The 19,107-nt window shown below is 36.9% G+C and overlaps 3 protein-coding genes across 6 annotated transcripts in view; 1 reads left to right on the plus strand and 2 right to left on the minus strand.

The window, feature by feature from the left end:
- LOC145503095 (uncharacterized) overlaps nucleotides 1–15,315 on the plus strand; it is a 40,688-nt gene extending 25,373 nt beyond the window's left edge. For both annotated transcript variants that reach the window (XM_081482539.1, XM_081482541.1), the window contains exons 7-12: nucleotides 2,219–2,404; nucleotides 4,764–4,969; nucleotides 9,529–9,631; nucleotides 10,788–10,966; nucleotides 11,905–12,130; nucleotides 12,868–15,315. In XM_081482539.1, the coding sequence (XP_081338665.1) occupies nucleotides 2,219–2,404; nucleotides 4,764–4,969; nucleotides 9,529–9,631; nucleotides 10,788–10,966; nucleotides 11,905–12,130; nucleotides 12,868–12,935 (968 nt within the window). In that variant the 3' untranslated portion in view covers nucleotides 12,936–15,315. The remainder of the gene's footprint in view (nucleotides 1–2,218; nucleotides 2,405–4,763; nucleotides 4,970–9,528; nucleotides 9,632–10,787; nucleotides 10,967–11,904; nucleotides 12,131–12,867) is intronic.
- LOC145503133 (uncharacterized) overlaps nucleotides 1–19,107 on the minus strand; it is a 403,728-nt gene that overhangs the window by 365,729 nt on the left and 18,892 nt on the right. The gene's annotated exons all lie outside the window — the stretch shown is intronic.
- LOC145503088 (protein NEDD1-like) overlaps nucleotides 2,414–19,107 on the minus strand; it is a 52,842-nt gene continuing 36,148 nt past the window's right edge. The window contains exons 14-15 of one of the 3 annotated variants that reach the window (XM_081482528.1): nucleotides 17,699–17,807; nucleotides 2,414–2,798 (exon numbers count right to left, since the gene is read on the minus strand). In XM_081482528.1, the coding sequence (XP_081338654.1) occupies nucleotides 17,703–17,807 (105 nt within the window). In that variant the 3' untranslated portion in view covers nucleotides 2,414–2,798; nucleotides 17,699–17,702. Of the gene's footprint in view, nucleotides 2,799–15,343; nucleotides 17,808–19,107 lie in introns of those variants that run through there. The other 2 variants (XM_081482526.1, XM_081482525.1) reach the window with 2 other exon arrangements.

The following is a 19,107-nucleotide window of genomic DNA, read 5'->3' on the forward strand; positions in this document are numbered from 1 at the left end:
AAAGCGTAGCTCCTGGCCGGGTTGTTCAAAGCCCAATTAAGCTAACCCAGAAAAAGGTAGAATCTTGATTTGAGTTTTGTAACTTTGCGGTGAGGTTTCTGTATATTGTTTGGCCTTCTGTTTTGAGTTTTAATAATCACCGTATACACAAAACAAAACAGCAAAAAACAAACATTTGTATAGAAGAAAAAGTTATAATTTGGTTAACTTTAATCCTGGGTTAGCGTAAACCGGCTTCCGAACAATCCTGCCCTGTTTCCAACAAGCTCACCCAATATGAGCCCACGATCCAATCGATAACCAGCACTTGGTCAGCGGTCAACTTCAAAAAAACACGTGATCTCGAGGAGCTGTAAACTTGAGCCTGCGATATGGTCACGTGATACTGGTCAGCGGATACCTTGTTTTGACAGGTGTCAATTGATCATAACATGGATGTCCAATATCAAGGAAGTACTCGGTAAACCAAGGCTGTATGTCTCTGTCAACCTATTATTTGGAGTATGGCCGCCATGTTGGGCAACTCCGTCGTCGTTGTCGTCGTTGTGCGTACACGCCCACGAGCAATACCGCTAGCCATGTAACCATGAGAAAATCAACTCATGGGTTTCCTTTTCTTTCCTATATGAGTATGGGGCTCTGCTTGGTGGCCCTTCGGGCCGCCGGAGCTCCGCTATTATTGTGTTCAACGAGCTCAACAATCCCACACGAGAGAGGGCAAGAAAGCCTTAAATTTAGGCTTTAGAGTTAGACCGCAACCTAGAGAATACTTCAATGAAGGTCTGGAGCATCTTTTGTCGGCATTTTTGGCGATAAATTTTGCATTCTTTTGACTGGCATTGTACAGTGCAAACACCTCCAGGGAACAAATGGAACTGACATCAAATGCATCACATGGGGCGTGACGAACTCGCACATGCTCAATGGAAAGGCAGGCAGTTACTCACAGTGGTTTCTTTCTTGTTTGGCGTAGGAGAAACCAACTGCTCACAGGGTAGCTTTTGGATAGCCATAAGTGATTTCAGAGTTAGACAAATTGACGTCAGTTTTCATGCATCGATCTTGTTGTTCAGAGCATGAATTTGTCATAACAATTGTCAAAGTATCTGAGGGTCCACTTGCCTAACGCCTGGGAAATCCATTGCTACTTTATAAAACTCATGATCTAGAACAAGAGACATGCAATTACATTAAAGATTGACTTCTGTTCACATGAACTACATATTAACAACTCAAAAACAAAATCTATTATTAACCTTTATTCTGTTTGAAAATTCTTTAAAATCTGCCAAAGCAGAGTATTATTGTACACAGTTATCACAATATATAATCAAAAATAGTGTCTCCACTCAGTTAATAAGCCAACTGTTGCCAAGAAGAAGTTGTCGGAGACTTCGTGTTTCGTGCGTGTTTCTTTGTGGTTTTTATTATAAGTCTAGATATCATGTCAAGAGACAATGGACATTTAGTGACAGACTTTGATCAACCCGTTTTTCTGATTATCACCTAGCAACGACCAATCACATTGTCTAATGAAACAGTATAAAGAGAAACATTTATTTTGTGCATTCAGAGTAGCTATTACACGCCTGTTGTAACAGTGAAAGCTAAGAGAAGAGATTAAAACGTGTGTTAAAACCCAAACGACTTTATTGATTGGGGCCTAGTTAGATTACCGAGTGACTAACCCTAGTGAACGGGGCTAAGTTCGCGAAAGAAGTATATATTATTACGCACAATTACTTTTCTAATTCATTGAATTTTACGCATTTAGCATGTTATCACAAAGTATTATTAAAGCACATGATCAGTGAAGAATACATGCACCTGTAAACATTAATAAGTATACAAAAGAATTGGGTGAGTGATAGATGTAATAAATCTTGAGTAAGGTTGTTTTCTGGATTTGGGAGTGGAACATTTGCCTCTTCTTCTTCACCCTGGGTATTTGACTACTGTTGCCTCCACTCTGGGGAATTTGCCATTTTTCCAAAAAAGGTAATTTTAACTTTGATATTTCTGACTTTGAAGTTCAAGGCAATTTAATGAAATCATCTCAAACAATATTATTAGTATTTTTCTCTTTAAAGAAGTCCCTTTTAGATGCAATTTTTCACTGTCTTATTGAAGAGAACTTAAAAAATGCTAAATTTGTGTCAACAGTTTGGTGAAATTTATCAAGGTCTGTGTGTGATTGTGTCAGCTATGTTTATTGCAGACTTAGCAATAACAAAGGGAAAGCAAGACGTGAAAAGAGTACTGGAGAGACAGAAGAAGACAGAAGAAGCTCAAACCCTTCAAAAGTTTGTTAACAAAAAAGAAGAACTTGATCAAGAAATTAACCGAGAAATTGAAGAGTTGAAATTGATGAGTGACAACTGTGAAGGTGACATAGACATAATAGGTATGTAGACATTCATTCAGTTTCTGTCAAACTTTAATAAAGTAAGGTAAATCAGTGTGTGAGCAAAGCTGACTCACACCACCAGAGCCAGCCTGCACATTACTCCCTTGTACACTAACACTCCCTAAAGCTGAATAATAACAAGAAAATATGTGTCAATGAGCTATCCATCCGTACAAGGAATTGTGTATTATTATTTTACTTTTATTATATGGCAAGCAGTGTTGAGGTAATTCTGAGTGTTCTGACTGGTTCTTTCTTGGTCAGGATTTTGCTGTATGGTCTGTTTCCATGGAAATGGTCATGAGCCGTGTTTTTTACCTAAGAGTGCCATCTGACATACATGCGTGACATCCCCAATTCAGGATGTTGGTCATCTCCACCTTATTTCTCTCTGAAAAAGGAATGAAATGACAAAGTAATTGTTGAATTACAAACTACCAGTTGTACCCCCAAAGCAGACTATCTTGGAGTAATTCAAACAAATTCTCATGGACAAAAAAATCAACGGGTAACCACAGTCAACCACGGGTAACCACGAATTGACTAATCATTATTAAGAGTATCCTTTTAACTATCATTTGGTTACCCGTGGTTACTTGTAGTTACTTGTGGTTACCAGTAAAAAAAACTGCATTTATCTGCTTTAAATAATCATTATTCCAAGCTGAACTGAAAAAGGAAGCAAAAACTTTGTACAATAGGAATTAAAATGAGACACTATGTTATAAAAGGAACTTTTGGGTTCAGAAGGCATGTTTTTGTTGGTTTACTGACAGTTAACCATGTGTAATGACAATTCATTTTTATTACACTTACATGTTTAAAGTATTCCCTGTTAACAGCATTCTGTTCAGCAGACAAAATTACATAAGATCCCTTGTTTTATCATGCTTTTGAACTTCATGTCATGAGTTCTCAATGTTTTATTGCGGTGAAGCTTTAAAGAAGAGAATAAATTAATTAACTTTTCTATATAAATTGTTTACCAGTGGGACATTCGCCCAGTAAAAGTTGAAAAGCACCCATCGGTTGATATCAAATTTTATGTGCTCAGTGTAATGCAGTTATCAAAATGAAATGCACATGTTACTGTGACATCATTATGAGGTCATCTGCAATGGTAAACCATTGTATTGAGGTCAGACATAGAGAGATTTTGGTCAAAGAACAGTACAAAATATGACAACTGAAAAGGGAAAAACTTGTAGCCATTGTGTCATAGTGAGAATTGCATTGAATGAAAGTGAGGTAGACACTCTTTGAACACTTTAAAAGTGAAAAAAAAGCTACAAACACCACCTTGAGGGCTAAATATGGATCAATTTTTTTAATGGGATAGACCAGGTTTCGTCTTTGTGTCATAATTTTGGTGAGAAAAAAAACACTTGTCACTTTTTCTGTAGTCACAAATCGCTCTGAACCACGCATATATTTTAGTGGCGTCTGTAAAAATAATCTTGCTAGAGCTTGGAAATATAACGGAAATCGCCACAATTTACATAAATAGACTCCAGACAATGGGCGACAAAAGTAGTTGAGACAGTTTTAGAAAATGAAGCTTTTCAGCACTTATTCTATTTTATTTGCATCTAGCATTAATTCTCTTACACCTCAACCCCCCAACTCAATGTTGTGTAGGGGCTGTGGTCTGTGTAGTCTAAGAAATTGAAAAATCAACATTGTTTGGGGGGGGGGGAATGTGTCCAAGACGCTCGAAAATCGAATTTTACTGCCAAGTGTCTCAACACTTTTGTCGCACATTGTAGCTTGCTTGAGCTGTTCTGGGAAATATGGGCCCTCAGTCATTTTCTGTTCTGCCATGAAATCAGGCTAATATTACATACATATACATACATACATTTTATTGAAGCTCCATTTACAAGGCTTTTCAGCCACATAACATACTGTAAAAATATGCATATGTTCTTCGCTAGTAGATGGATTATTTATCTTGTGAAGTTCCAGTCACATATACCTGGGAATGGTTTATTGGGTGCCAAGCACAAAAATTGTGCTTGGCACCCAATAATACATTCCGAATCAAAAGTTCATTTGATGAACTTTTGATTGCTTCTTCAGTTTGAACTTAGAATTGCACAGCAGCTGTTTTCCCACACAATTAAGCTATCAGAATCTTACTCCAGAAAACAAGTATGTCAGCACTGTTACGTTGGCTGTAAACGGCTTATTTCATGGATAAAATGTGAAAAGATATAAATTTAACATTGTTCCAATCGACTCACAACTGCAAAGCCAGTCACTATTAAATGTGGCCTTTAAAGTAGTTAGTGGCATGATCCCATCTAATTAATTAGGTATAATTGGAAGGATGAAATGTTTTCTTTTACGATTGCAGCCAAAAACCTGGAAACCCTAGGTCAATCAGTTGAGGTGGCCTTCAAAAAGTATACAGATGAGGACAAAAGTTTGTGCAAAAAATTACAAGAGAACAGAACAGAGCAACAGGAGCTGCAGCAGCGTTTGAATGCACTAAAGGAACATGAACAGCAATTGGAAGAAGACAGACAAAAGCGAAGAGAAATCCAGGAAAAAGCAGACCAGGTGAGATATAGAGATATCAAATGAATACAGTTTGAGTTACATGGGTGCAATTAGGTGAATACAGTTTGAGTTACGTGGCTGCAATTAGGTGAATGCAGGTTGAGTTATGTGGCTGCAATTAGGTGAATGCAGTTTGAGTTATGTGCATGTAATTAGGTGAATGTAGTTTGAGTTACGTGGGTGCAATTAGGTGAATGCAGTTTGAGTTTTGTGGGTGCAATTAGGTGAAGGCAGTTTGAGTTACATGGGTGCAATTAGGTGAATACAGTTTGAGTAATGTGGGTGCAATTAGGTTAATGCAGTATGAGTTACGTGGGTGTAATTACGTGAATGCAGTTCGAGTTACGTGGGTGCAATTACGTGAATGCAGTTTGAGTTATGTGGGTGCAATTACATGAATGCCATTTGAGTTATGAGGTTGCAATTACGTGAATGCAGTTTGAGTTATGTGGGTGCAATTATGTGAATGCAGTTTGAGTTATGAGGTTGCAATTATGTGAATGCAGTTTGAGTTACGTGGGTGCAATTACATGAATGCAGTTTGTTACGTGGCTGCAATTACGTGAATGCAGTTTGAGTTATGTGGGTGCAATTACATGAATGCAGTTTGAGTTATGTGGGTGCAATTATGTGAATGCAGTTTGAGTTATGTGGGTGCAATTACGTGAATGCAGTTTGTTACGTGGGTGCAATTACGTGAATGCAGTTTGAGTTATGTGGGTGCAATTACGTGAATGCAGTTTGTTACGTGGGTGCAATTACGTGAATGCAGTTTGAGTTATGTGGGTGCAATTACGTGAATGCAGTTTGAGTTACGTGGGTGCAATTACGTGAATGCAGTTTGAGTTACGTGGGTGCAATTACATGAATGCAGTTTGAGTTATGTGGGTGCAATTACATGAATGCAGTTTGAGTTACGTGGGTGCAATTACGTGAATGCAGTTTGAGTTGTGGGTGCAATTACGTGAATGCAGTTTGAGTTATGTGGGTGCAATTACCTGAATGCAGTTTGAGTTGTGGGTGCAATTACGTGAATGCAGTTTGAGTTAGGTGGGTGCAATTAGGTGAATGCAGTTTGAGTTACGTGGGTGCAATTATGTGAATGCAGTTTGAGTTACGTGGGTGCAATTATGTGAATGCAGTTTGAGTTATGTGGGTGCAATTATGTGAATGCAGTTTGAGTTACGTGGGTGCAATTATGTGAATGCAGTTTGAGTTATGTGGGTGCAATTATGTGAATGCAGTTTGAGTTATGTGGGTGCAATTATGTGAATGCAGTTTGAGTTACGTGGGTGCAATTATGTGAATGCAGTTTGAGTTATGTGGGTGCAATTATGTGAATGCAGTTTGAGTTATGTAGGTGCAATTATGTGAATGCAGTTTGAGTTACGTGGGTGCAATTATGTGAATGCAGTTTGAGTTATGTGGGTGCAATTATGTGAATGCAGTTTGAGTTATGTAGGTGCAATTATGTGAATGCAGTTTGAGTTACGTGGGTGCAATTACTTGAATGCAGTTTGAGTTACGTGGGTGCAATTACATGAATGCAGTTTGAGTTATGTGGGTGCAATTACGTGAATGCAGTTTGAGTTGTGGGTGCAATTACGTGAATGCAGTTTGAGTTATGTGGGTGCAATTATGTGAATGCAGTTTGAGTTATGTGGGTGCAATTATGTGAATGCAGTTTGAGTTATGTGGGTGCAATTACGTGAATGCAGTTTGAGTTATGTGGGTGCAATTACCTGAATGCAGTTTGAGTTGTGGGTGCAATTACGTGAATGCAGTTTGAGTTATGTGGGTGCAATTATGTGAATGCAGTTTGAGTTATGTGGGTGCAATTACGTGAATGCAGTTTGAGTTATGTGGGTGCAATTATGTGAATGCAGTTTGAGTTATGTGGGTGCAATTACCTGAATGCAGTTTGAGTTGTGGGTGCAATTACGTGAATGCAGTTTGAGTTAGGTGGGTGCAATTAGGTGAATGCAGTTTGAGTTACGTGGGTGCAATTATGTGAATGCAGTTTGAGTTATGTGGGTGCAATTATGTGAATGCAGTTTGAATTACGTGGGTGCAATTATGTGAATGCAGTTTGAGTTATGTGGGTGCAATTATGTGAATGCAGTTTGAGTTATGTAGGTGCAATTATGTGAATGCAGTTTGAGTTATGTAGGTGCAATTACGTGAATGCAGTTTGAGTTATGTGGGTGCAATTACGTGAATGCAGTGTGAGTTACGTGGGTGCAATTACCTGAATGCAGTTTGAGTTACGTGGGTGCAATTACATGAATGCAGTTTGAGTTATGTGGGTGCAATTACGTGAATGCAGTTTGAGTTGTGGGTGCAATTACGTGAATGCAGTTTGAGTTATGTGGGTGCAATTATGTGAATGCAGTTTGAGTTATGTGGGTGCAATTACCTGAATGCAGTTTGAGTTGTGGGTGCAATTACGTGAATGCAGTTTGAGTTAGGTGGGTGCAATTAGGTGAATGCAGTTTGAGTTACGTGGGTGCAATTATGTGAATGCAGTTTGAGTTATGTGGGTGCAATTATGTGAATGCAGTTTGTTACGTGGCTGCAATTATGTGAATGCAATTTGAGTTATGTAGGTGCAATTACATGAATGCAGTTTGTTACGTGGCTGCAATTATGTGAATGCAATTTGAGTTATGTAGGTGCAATTACGTGAATGCAATTTGAGTTACGTGGGTGCAATTATGTGAATGCAGTTTGTTACGTGGGTGCAATTACGTGAATGCAGTTTGAGTTATGTGGGTGCAATTATCTGAATGCAGTTTGAGTTATGTGGGTGCAATTATGTGAATGCAGTTTGAGTTATGTGGGTGCAATTATGTGAATGCAGTTTGTTACGTGGGTGCAATTACGTGAATGCAGTTTGAGTTATGTGGGTGCAATTACGTGAATGCAGTTTGTTACGTGGGTGCAATTACGTGAATGCAGTTTGAGTTATGTGGGTGCAATTACGTGAATGCAGTTTGAGTTACATGGGTGCAATTACGTGAATGCAGTTTGAGTTACGTGGGTGCAATTACAGGAATGCAGTTTGAGTTACGTGGGTGCAATTACATGAATGCAGTTTGAGTTATGTGGGTGCAATTACGTGAATGCAGTTTGAGTTATGTGGGTGCAATTATCTGAATGCAGTTTGAGTTATGTGGGTGCAATTACGTGAATGCAGTTTGTTACGTGGGTGCAATTACGTGAATGCAGTTTGAGTTATGTGGGTGCAATTACGTGAATGCAGTTTGTTACGTGGGTGCAATTACGTGAATGCAGTTTGAGTTATGTGGGTGCAATTACGTGAATGCAGTTTGAGTTACATGGGTGCAATTACATGAATGCAGTTTGAGTTACGTGGGTGCAATTACATGAATGCAGTTTGAGTTACGTGGGTGCAATTACGTGAATGCAGTTTGAGTTGTGGGTGCAATTACGTGAATGCAGTTTGAGTTATGTGGGTGCAATTACCTGAATGCAGTTTGAGTTGTGGGTGCAATTACGTGAATGCAGTTTGAGTTAGGTGGGTGCAATTAGGTGAATGCAGTTTGAGTTACGTGGGTGCAATTATGGGAATGCAGTTTCTGTTAGGTGGGTGCAATTACGTGAACAGTTTGAGTTATGTGGGTGCAATTACATGAATGCAGTTTGAGTTATGTGGGTGCAATTACGTGAATGCAGTTTGTTACGTGGTTGCAATTACATGAATGCAGTTTGAGTTATGTGGGTGCAATTACGTGAATGCAGTTTGAGTTATGAGGTTGCAATTACGTGAATGCAGTTTTAGTTACATGGGTGCAATTACGTGAATGCAGTTTGAGTTATGTGGGTGCAATTACGTGTATGCAGTTTGAGTTATGTGGGTGCAATGAGGTGAATGCAGTTTGAGTTATGTGGGTGCAATGAGGTGAATGCAGTTTGAGTTACACGGGTGCAATTACCTGAATGCAGTTTGAGTTACGTGGGTGCAATTACGTGAATGCAGTTTGAGTTATTAGTCACTGGTTATGTGATCTGCTTTCCAAGAACAGTCCACTCTCTAGAAAAATATGATAGAAATAACCTAGCAAATTCGACAATAATTGTTGGATTTCAAGATAATTTTTGCATCATTTGCCCTGACTTTGAAAGTCCTGGAATTTTTTAAGATAGTGAAAACACCCCATGTTGTGATGTGTTTACTGCAGGGTTTTAGAACAGTCTCATCATCTAAGCCAATGATGATCTGAACAATCCTGAAACTTTTGAAAACTAAATGTGTAGTGATGATTGTAATTTACACACCATAATTTTGAAGATATAATATTATTGAAATGGTTTCTAGGTAGAATATTTACTGATGATCTTTTGAGAAGTTATTCACAGAGTTAAATGTACTAACCTAATCTGTGATCACTGCAAGTAGTGTATTTCACAAATAATTTTACTTCAAGAAAGGTTTGGCCTTAAATTAAATATAAACACAGCATGATGTACATGTACCCTTACTTTTTGTATAATTTGACTGAAATAAATATTTAAACTATTTACACGTTTGTAACCAGACAGCAGAAAAAGCTAGACAAGAGTTGGAGAAGTGGCGCCAACAAATCCAGGAGCTACATGACAGATGTCAGGCTGCTCTGCATGTTATGGGCGAATTTAGAGGTACTAGCTGGCTCACAGAAGCCATCAAATAATTGTCCTGTCATAATATGGATGTCCCACTTTCTTTTACACAGTTTTGATGAGTGATCCATAGTGGTGTAACAATATTACAAGTACACCTCATGTGGTGCTTGCAGTTAAAATATAGAAATGCTGGATACTGTGGCTGTTATGTTTTGTATTTAAACTCAGTAGTGCAACTGTTTAGTTCATTTCGAATTGATGTAACAGCATTTTCTCCATATGACATAAGTTGAATCTAGATATGATGTGATACAGCTTGCAACCCCAAATATGATAGAATTCCAAACGTAATGACCCCGTTACTTTGAGATTTAGCAAGCAAAAGAGGCCATTGCTTTTGGGTAGCCATTACTTTCAGATGGTTAAAAATGCTTGCAAGTACAGTATTTCACAGTTGTTTCAGACAAAGTGAACACTGACCATGAAATTGAAAGTTCTGTTTATTTGTTACTAACGACACACATAGACAAAGCAGACTGTTTTATGAAAAAAAAAAGCCCCCAAGTGTTGGTACTGTTAGGTGAAAGTTAGAATTGTCACCTTATCTCAGAATATAACTAATCACACTGAACTGATCATTTGATGGCTCTACTGTCAGACAAACACAGCTATAGAAAGATTCAGTTAAATTCAAAATAAAATAAAAAATCTCTTCATGTTGCTCAGTCCATCAGTCAGGCTATTCCATCCACATTGCGTTTGATATCCGAGAATTTCTCTTTTAGTGACTTCTTTAAATGTTCAAAAAACCTTCATTAAACAAGGAATCTCCAGTCCTCCTCCTTAGATCCATTTTTTTTTCTTTTTTTCATTTGAGTTACTTGTTACGTTGTCTTTAAAATTGCATTGTAACTACTTGGGATGTTATATCAAATATTTAATACGTTTCTTTTATTGTAGTCCAGTGGTAATCTTCAAAGGACCACTTTTTTAGGGGGGGACTGTTACCTTCCGGGTTCTATAAGAAGGTAAAAAATTAACGTTACTTTCGGGGAGCTGTTATCTTCAGGTGGACCTTTACTTTTAGAATTCTATGGTATGAGTGTTATTACACACAGGAGACCTGGTTATGTATGCACACACAATTCTCATTTTTGATCAATTATTGATCACTGTTGTTGGCTGTTACTAGATGGTTCCAGTAAATTGATGGAAGCTTCCATTGAAAGCAAAAGGAAAGAAGAACAAGATCTCAATGAGCAGGACATTGTGGCTCACAGAAGACTTCGAGATGCAACAGCAGCAGCTGCTGTTGAGTGCAAACAGCATATTGAAAACTGTGATGAAAACCTGAAATTCCTCAAAAAACAGGTAACAAGTTTCAAATTGACTTGCTTTGTCAAAGGGATAGTAGTTTTGAATAGTTTTAATCAGTATTTAATTTGCGATTTTTGCCTGATGAATTGTGATATTAGCGTTGTTTAGTTGTTAGGTTCTCATCAGTTATTAGGAGGAATAACTGTAAACTAGCACTCAAGCTAAGCGTATATCCATGCCAAATAAAGCATTCATTGATTCATTGATTCATTGATTCATACTGTGACTGTCCAAAATGATTCCCATTGTATTCTCTGTTACTCCTGTAATTACCTTGAGGTGACACATTCAATTCTTCAATATTACACATACCACACAACATTCTGGCTTATAAATCTGGACTTATTAACCTAATATGAACCCTTGAAAGAAAACATATGCTCAATTCAAGAAAGGAATACAGTTAGTTGATACATCTCTTTCTGCAACTCAAAGAAAGACAACAAAGACCAGTGTTGTAACTATACATGTTCTTATTTTTTGAACCACACAAAAGAAACAAAGCAAGTGAAATATACTATGAATTAGGCAATCAAACGTAATTCCAATTTTAATTCAAAAATTTCACATTTTCAGATGGCTAAAATGCAGTGAAAAAACAGTATCCACTTATTTTTTTGTGATTTACATATCACAATCTCATCTAGATTCCATCAAGTGAAATTACAAATACATGTATCTGTCATGTAAACTTTAATCTTCAATTTTGGTATTTACACCATCAGTAGATCCCTGATAGACAGACTTACAGGGTTATAATTTAGACTGTATTAGACACCAAAAAGTTGGTTGGCAGGGATGTATACATAAAATTACCACAACTTAATCGAATTTGCAGTCATATGCTCTGTCATTCTGTTTTGTCAAGTGCATTAACTAGGACAGCTGCTTTCCTGTGAATAACTTTTTAATGTTATTTATATTAACTTCAGATAACAAGCTTGAAGGAAGAGAAAAAATCCAAAGCCAAAAGTGGTTTGAAAGTTGTTGTGGGTGAAATTATGGAGAAACTGAAGAAGTATGAGGAATCGTATGGCCAGGAGAAACAAACAAAAGCAGAAAATGAGCAAAAATTTGAGGTTTACAAGAAAGAAATGCAAGACTTGGATGAGCGTTTGAGCGCACTTGGAGACATTGTGGAGGCATTTGACGATATTTGTAAGTACTGCAGTTACAAAAGGCCAGTATAAAAGAACTGGAATGGCTGCAGTTAAAATTCCTTTCACATAAAACACACATTCAGTAGTAGGTAAACTTGACCTGGTAGCACCCATTAAATGGCACCCAATATTTTGACCACATTCTCAAAAGTTTTGCTTTACTGTATTATTTTAATTAATAGCTATAGCTACTAAATTTGTTTCAGGTTGTTCATACCATACTTAATTCAATATTGTCCTGTTTCAATACCTTGCTCCAAGCCTAATAGGGAGAGGTATTTTCCTTGCTCTTGGTAGCCTGTGAATTTAAACAGGTTTGCGGCTGTCGTTTTACTGGGCAAATTGACCGGTTCTGAGGACAATTTTGACTGCCGGTTTAACCATCTAGAGGAAAGTTCTTCTCTTTTAGAATTTTAGTTCAAATAGTTTTGCCTGCCTGTGAAAACCAGTTACTGCCTGCTGAAAACATTAATGAAACCCGTCTCCCAGACTATTCCCATAAAACCCACACATTTACATTTGACCTGTTAAGAATAAAGCAAAATTTAATCCATACCATATGCACATGTGGTACCAGTCAGAGTAATTTTGACTGGAGAGGACACAAACTTATTTGGGTGTCCAGAATGAAACTAACAGTGAATCAAACACTGCATGGACAGTATTACATTGTGTGAACTCAAGGTCTTTCACACCAGGCAATTAATAACCACAATTATAATTCATTGTCAACAGATCGCCGTGTGCAGGACGAAGTGAACATGCTCTGGGAGGGTGAAGGACACTCCTCATTGGAAGATTGAATCGCACCATGGTTGACTGTGTACCTACATTGATTCAAAATTTAATATTTGCTGTGCATGCTGTTATTCAAAAATTAGTGGTGCATTTTTGTCATAATGATAATAGTTAATTAAAAGTGTTTTGTAGTTCTGTCAGAGAAACAATGGTCATATGTTATAAACATTTTTTGGTTGAAATATAAAATCAACTTAAGTCTGGCCTATCCAATGTTATCCCACAAAGACAAATTTTGGCTCTTTAGACCCATAGTCTTTTGCTGTTCTCGGGCATGTTGCAGTTTGTGGGCTACCATGGAAACGCCATCATCCTCTTGGATATCTCCACGAGAGAGACAGTAGCCTACTCTGTATAGTTAGCCCTCTAATTCACTCAGGATTAGTCAGTGGCCAGCCGGGGTTCAAGCACAGGTCAAGGTCATAGTATTGTAGATTTGGGCAATAAGAGACAAAAAACTTGCATTGCTTAGAAAGTTTTAGTTTCTTGCTCTAGGAGTATAAATGGGTACCAGTTACCTTTCTAACAACATGCTGAGGGTTAATGTGCCACAGACTAGCATCCCATCCAAGTAGGGGTGGTAGCAATACAGTGGCCTCATACTGTAAAAACCAAGATAAGCTCTGACAGTGATAGTTTGCATCTAGAATGTGACTTGTTAATGCACTTTATTAAGCTGTGGGACACAAGTAAGTTAAAAATAAATTGTTTATGGTAGTCTTTTAAAACACTAGGCCCTTAAGTGTTTCAAAGTATGGATGACGTGTAGGTTTCACCCCAGGGTTTCACCAGGAAAATTACTGTCCAGTTAACGAGTCAAAGCAAACCACATGTTTAATCCATCCTTTAAGCAAACAGGGTATACCCTGAGAAAGTAGAAAACATAGGATTCTAGGTACATTTAAAGTACTCTGCATGGAAATAAAGCTCTTTTAGTGTAGAGTGTACTATTGTCATGGTTTAGTGAGCTGTTGTCTTTAATTGTCATCTTGCGGCATGCTGTGGAAATGTTACCACATTGAACCAGTTACAGGTTTTCAAAAGCTTTTAACTGGAAACAGTCCATCTTGAATCAACCCTAATTTTTAAATTTGTACAGAATTAGCTAAGAAAATTATCTCTTTGTGATCTCACATGCAAAGGGAAAACACAAAATATATTTTTTTTCCAGAAACAAAGCTTTAACTTGCATTGTGGAGAGATTCTTTTTTGACAACCTGGGATTCTTTTCCAGAATTTGAAGCAATAAAGCAGTACTGAAAAAGGTACAAGTCACATCTGCTTACAGGACCGTAGCTAGACTGACAGGCAAACAGAAGCACTTGCCTCAGCATTTTTTCGTTGTTGTTGTTTATAGTCATCATAAACACTCAAATTCAATGCTTCTCTTTAATTTTCCAGCAGAAAAAATAACATTGTATTAACACAATGAAACTGAATAGATCATAGCATTATAAGACAAACAAGGATTTCTTTTTAGTGAGTGAGTGTATTATGAGATATTTTTATCTTGAGGTCTTTGTAGTCCCTGTTTGTTTTGAAGAAAACTTTATTCAGGGTGCACATGGTCTTGAAAAGTCCTTGAATTTTAGGTAGAGTCCTTGAAAAGTCCTTCCACCCAATCTATCTTTGAGAACCCCTTGAATTTTCTTCAGCATTGAATATCTTTTAGGCTTGGCTAAATACATATATTATGTGGAGCACAAAAGTTTTGTCAAGCAAGAGTGCAAGTTGACAAATGAGAATTAAAGTCTCCTTGACTATCATTTGAGAGCTTGTTTTGGACTTCCATGAAAATTTGAATCAGTTCAACTTCGGTGATGATAAGTTGAAGAGAGCAAATTCAAATTCCAATATGATGATAACATGTGCAAGAGTTTTTTTCTTTTGAAATGAAAGGGAGAGTTTTGAGGTCTCAGCTACTATTCTTACTGGGAGTGAATTGATTGCCTGAAGAGTGATACCTCAGTCATTGCTGTGTGTAGCTTTGTTTGGAGGATAGGACTTGAGATAAGTTTAACAAGGGACACTTTCCTTGCAACCATAATTCTGGTGTACAATAAATTTCCAGTGGTGAAGGAAAGAGCATTTGCTGAGATTTCCTGAAAAGAGGACATCTTAGCTCATGAGGTATACCCACAGTTTTGAAAATGTCTTGTGCAGAATAGTCCAGATGTAGTTTTGTGGAAAAATACTACACTTGTTACACTGAGTTATTAAAGAGGCATTATTGTTAAGACATGTAGTATTTTGACTTCAAATTTGATTACTGGCGCACAATGCAGAAGCAATAACATTGAACCAAAATGTCCTAAACATTTGCTTTCCAGGAAATTGCACTACTTTGTTTAGCTCTAAAACATTGTCTCCTTTAACTTTTCTTCTTGGCGGGGCGGGCGGGGGGGGGGGGGGGTGTAGAGTGATTCACAATGTGACACTCGCCTTGTGACTTGCATTAACAATTTCATCCCCATAAATACCAGTTTTCAAGGTTAATGGCTAAGTTATTCCTTTTTTAACTGATGAGTCAGTTATTTTTAAGGGCTTGGATTGAATTTTCCATTAATAACCTTAACACATAAAGTGAAGTTTTTTCATGAAACACTTTATTGCTGACTTCCTGTTTTGCTACAGTGTAAAAATACAACCAGATAAACTACAACATTACCTTTTATTTACAAAATAGCATTGTGACCTATGAAAATACTTCACAGCCCATTTTTAAATAGTTAAAATAGCATTTGATGTTTTTAAATCACTTCTTCCTTATTGAAAACTTGGAAACTCTTGAATGTTTGTTTAGAACCACAACATTGATGCCCTCGTACATGTTTGGTTTTAAATTAAATTACTTTACAGGGAGTAAAATAACATAGGTAATATTTGAAACATTTTTGAAACATATATATGGCTGATGAAAATAATCTAGTTTTGTATAGAAACTGATCATATACAAAATTCTGACAACTAAAAATGCAAGCATTTCCCTTGCACCCAACTGGATCACTAATTTGTCTCTACTGAATAATGTTTTTTTAATTTAGAAAGACAAGTTAAATATTTCACCGGAAATATATGAAAATGACTGCACCACAGATGGATGCAAACCAGAAAAAGTACTTCTCACTACACCTATCTCATTGGTACTTCTTAGGGCTGCTGTTAACATGAAGCACTAAATTTTTGCAGGAGTTTATTTTTGCAAATCAGCAATTTTGCGGGAACTAATTTTTGCGATTGTGAAATGACTGGTTTTTCTTGGGTATTATTTTGTGATTTTCAGGAAGTTGTGATTAATTGAAATTTCTAACAACATTTTTACATTTGTTAATTAAACAGCATACATGTACAATTGGCAAATGAAATAACATGTAGATCTGTAAAACACAGTAATCCAGTAATCAGTGTCACTCTATCACAATTGCATCATGCTCTTGTGCAGAATTGTAGAATACTCTTCTTAGTGGAGTACCTTCAGTTGATCCTTTCCTGTAAACCTTTTTTTTATTTCTCATTTCATCATTTTGTTTCTGAATGAAAGAGATGTTTTAGATAGATGGTAGCGACAAGAACATACTTGTGATATTTGTATTGTATAATTTTGCAGATCGTGGAAAAAAAAACACAAAACTTAGAACCGCAAAAATTGAGAGCCACACAGTATTAAAACGAGGAGGGGAACAAATCTAACTAGTTGTGATCCATGACCCAGTGGCTACCCATTATGGTTATTCCCAAGTGTCAATTCTGCTGAAATTTAACTGTGATGTAGGGAGATATAAAAGAATCACATGATTGTCCTTACAGAGTAGACAATTTGTTCCCATTCTCTGAGTAGCGTAAATCCTTGAATTAGTGCCCGGGGCACTTATTTCAAATTTAGGAGAAGGCAGGGGGCACTTATTCAAGGGGGGCGCTTAATCGAGGGGAGGGGGGATGCTTATTTAATTTTTCCCAAATCATGGCCTGACATGATCATTTTTTTTAATACATCATCTGCAACAACATAAGCTGTTCATCGACATAAAAAGCTGATCCTAAACTTTAAATTGCGGCACCATTAGTGCTTGTAATTTTTTTTCCAAATTTAACCTGTTTACAAACTGAAACAATGCACAAATCTAATACTACATGACGAAAACTATACATCCTTTGTTGTCTTATTACTCATCCACAAAATTGGGGAGAGGGGAGGGGGTTGCTTATGCGAGGGAGGGTGCTTATTTAAATTTTGGCCGATAGGAGGGGCGCTTATTCAAAGGGGGCACTTATTTGAGGGGAGGCGCTAATTCTAGGATTTACAGTAAACTACATTATTTTATTACCTAGTTGTACTAATCACCTCTTTTGTGTGATACAGAGGCTGATTTTATAATTTAAAGCTTGCCAGAAGTTATTGCCCTCTAGGAAATACAAAGGTTAAAAGTAGACCTCCATGTATTTATTCTTCCTTTTAAAAGGCTGCCATTAATATTACTGCATTTTAGTTTCTGGCAATACCAGAGTTCCAAATTTGCTTTCAAAAGGAGTTATATTTACTATCAAAATTACCTCTTTGTAACATATATGCTTCATACCAACCTTAGCTATCAAACTAAGTAAACAAACTATCTGGTATCATTTAACCAAGGCCCAATAATAACACTACTAACTTCCGAACAGAAATAAACATAATTAAAAAATGGGGTCATTGGTAAATGTTTATTTCAAGCCACTGTGTTGTTGCAGAAACATCTAGTAGTTGGTGTGGCACAATATGTCCACCTACCATTTCAATAATTGGATTTAAGCCTGTTGTTCTCTTCTCTTAGTCTCTCTATCTCTGTGACCAGTGCTTCATTAACAGAATATTTTTCAAGCATCCCTTTTAACTCATTCTGTAAAACAATAATATTTGTAAATCAATGAACATGTCTAGAACATAAAGTTAGCAAAAGTCTTGCTTATGGTAAACACACTTAAAAGCTGTTAATACATTTTACAGTCTGAATAAAGAAGCCTTGCACAGGTGAAAGCCAGAAAGAGCACCACAGTCCTGACAACGGCTGCCCCCTCCTAAATAGGTAGCATTATTCATTGCCATAGGTAGCAGTGTTCCTTGTACAGTATTCTGGGTGCAACTCCAGATGTCCCTCAGTATGACTTTTCAGCTCACACTTTCTACAATTTACAATACGGTCAGTTACACTGCTAACAATGCAGTACAGTGTAACTTACACTACTTACAATACAATACAGGTACTTACACTACTTACAATACAATACAATAAAGCTTCTTACATGACTTGCAATACAACACAGCAACTTACACGTGTTACAATACTTACACATCTTACAACACAGCTACTTACACTTATTCCTATTTACAATACAATACAGCTTCTTACCTGACTTGCAATACAATACAGCTACTTACACTACTTACAATACAGCAACTTACACTACTTACAATACAGTAGAGCTACTTACACTACTTACAATACAGCAACTTACACTACTTACAATACAATACAGCTACTTACACTACTTACAATACAGCAACTTACACTACTTACAATACAGCAACTTACACTACTTACAATACAGTAGAGCTACTTACACTACTTACAATACAGCAACTTACACTACTTACAATACAATACAGCTACTTACACTACTTACAATACAGCAACTTACACTACTTACAGTACAGCAACTTACACTACTTACAATACAGTACAGCTACTTACACTACTTACAGTGCAGCAACTTACACTACTTACAATACAATACAGCTACTTACACTACTTACAATACAATACAATAAAGCTTCTTACATGACTTGCAATACAACACAGCAACTTACACGTGTTACAATACTTACACATCTTACAACACAGCTACTTACACTTATTCCTATTTACAATACAATACAGCTTCTTACCTGACTTGCAATACAATACAGCTACTTACACTACTTACAATACAGCAACTTACACTACTTACAATACAGTAGAGCTACTTACACTACTTACGATACAGCAACTTACACTACTTACAATACAATACAGCTACTTACACTACTTACAATACAGCAACTTACACTACTTACAATACAGTAAAGCTACTTACACTACTTACAATACAGCAACTTACACTACTTACAATACAATACAGCTACTTACACTACTTACAATA

The sequence above is a fragment of the Orbicella franksi genome, chromosome 11, assembly GCF_964199315.1.
Source record: "Orbicella franksi chromosome 11, jaOrbFran1.1, whole genome shotgun sequence".
Lineage (NCBI taxonomy): Eukaryota > Metazoa > Cnidaria > Anthozoa > Scleractinia > Merulinidae > Orbicella > Orbicella franksi.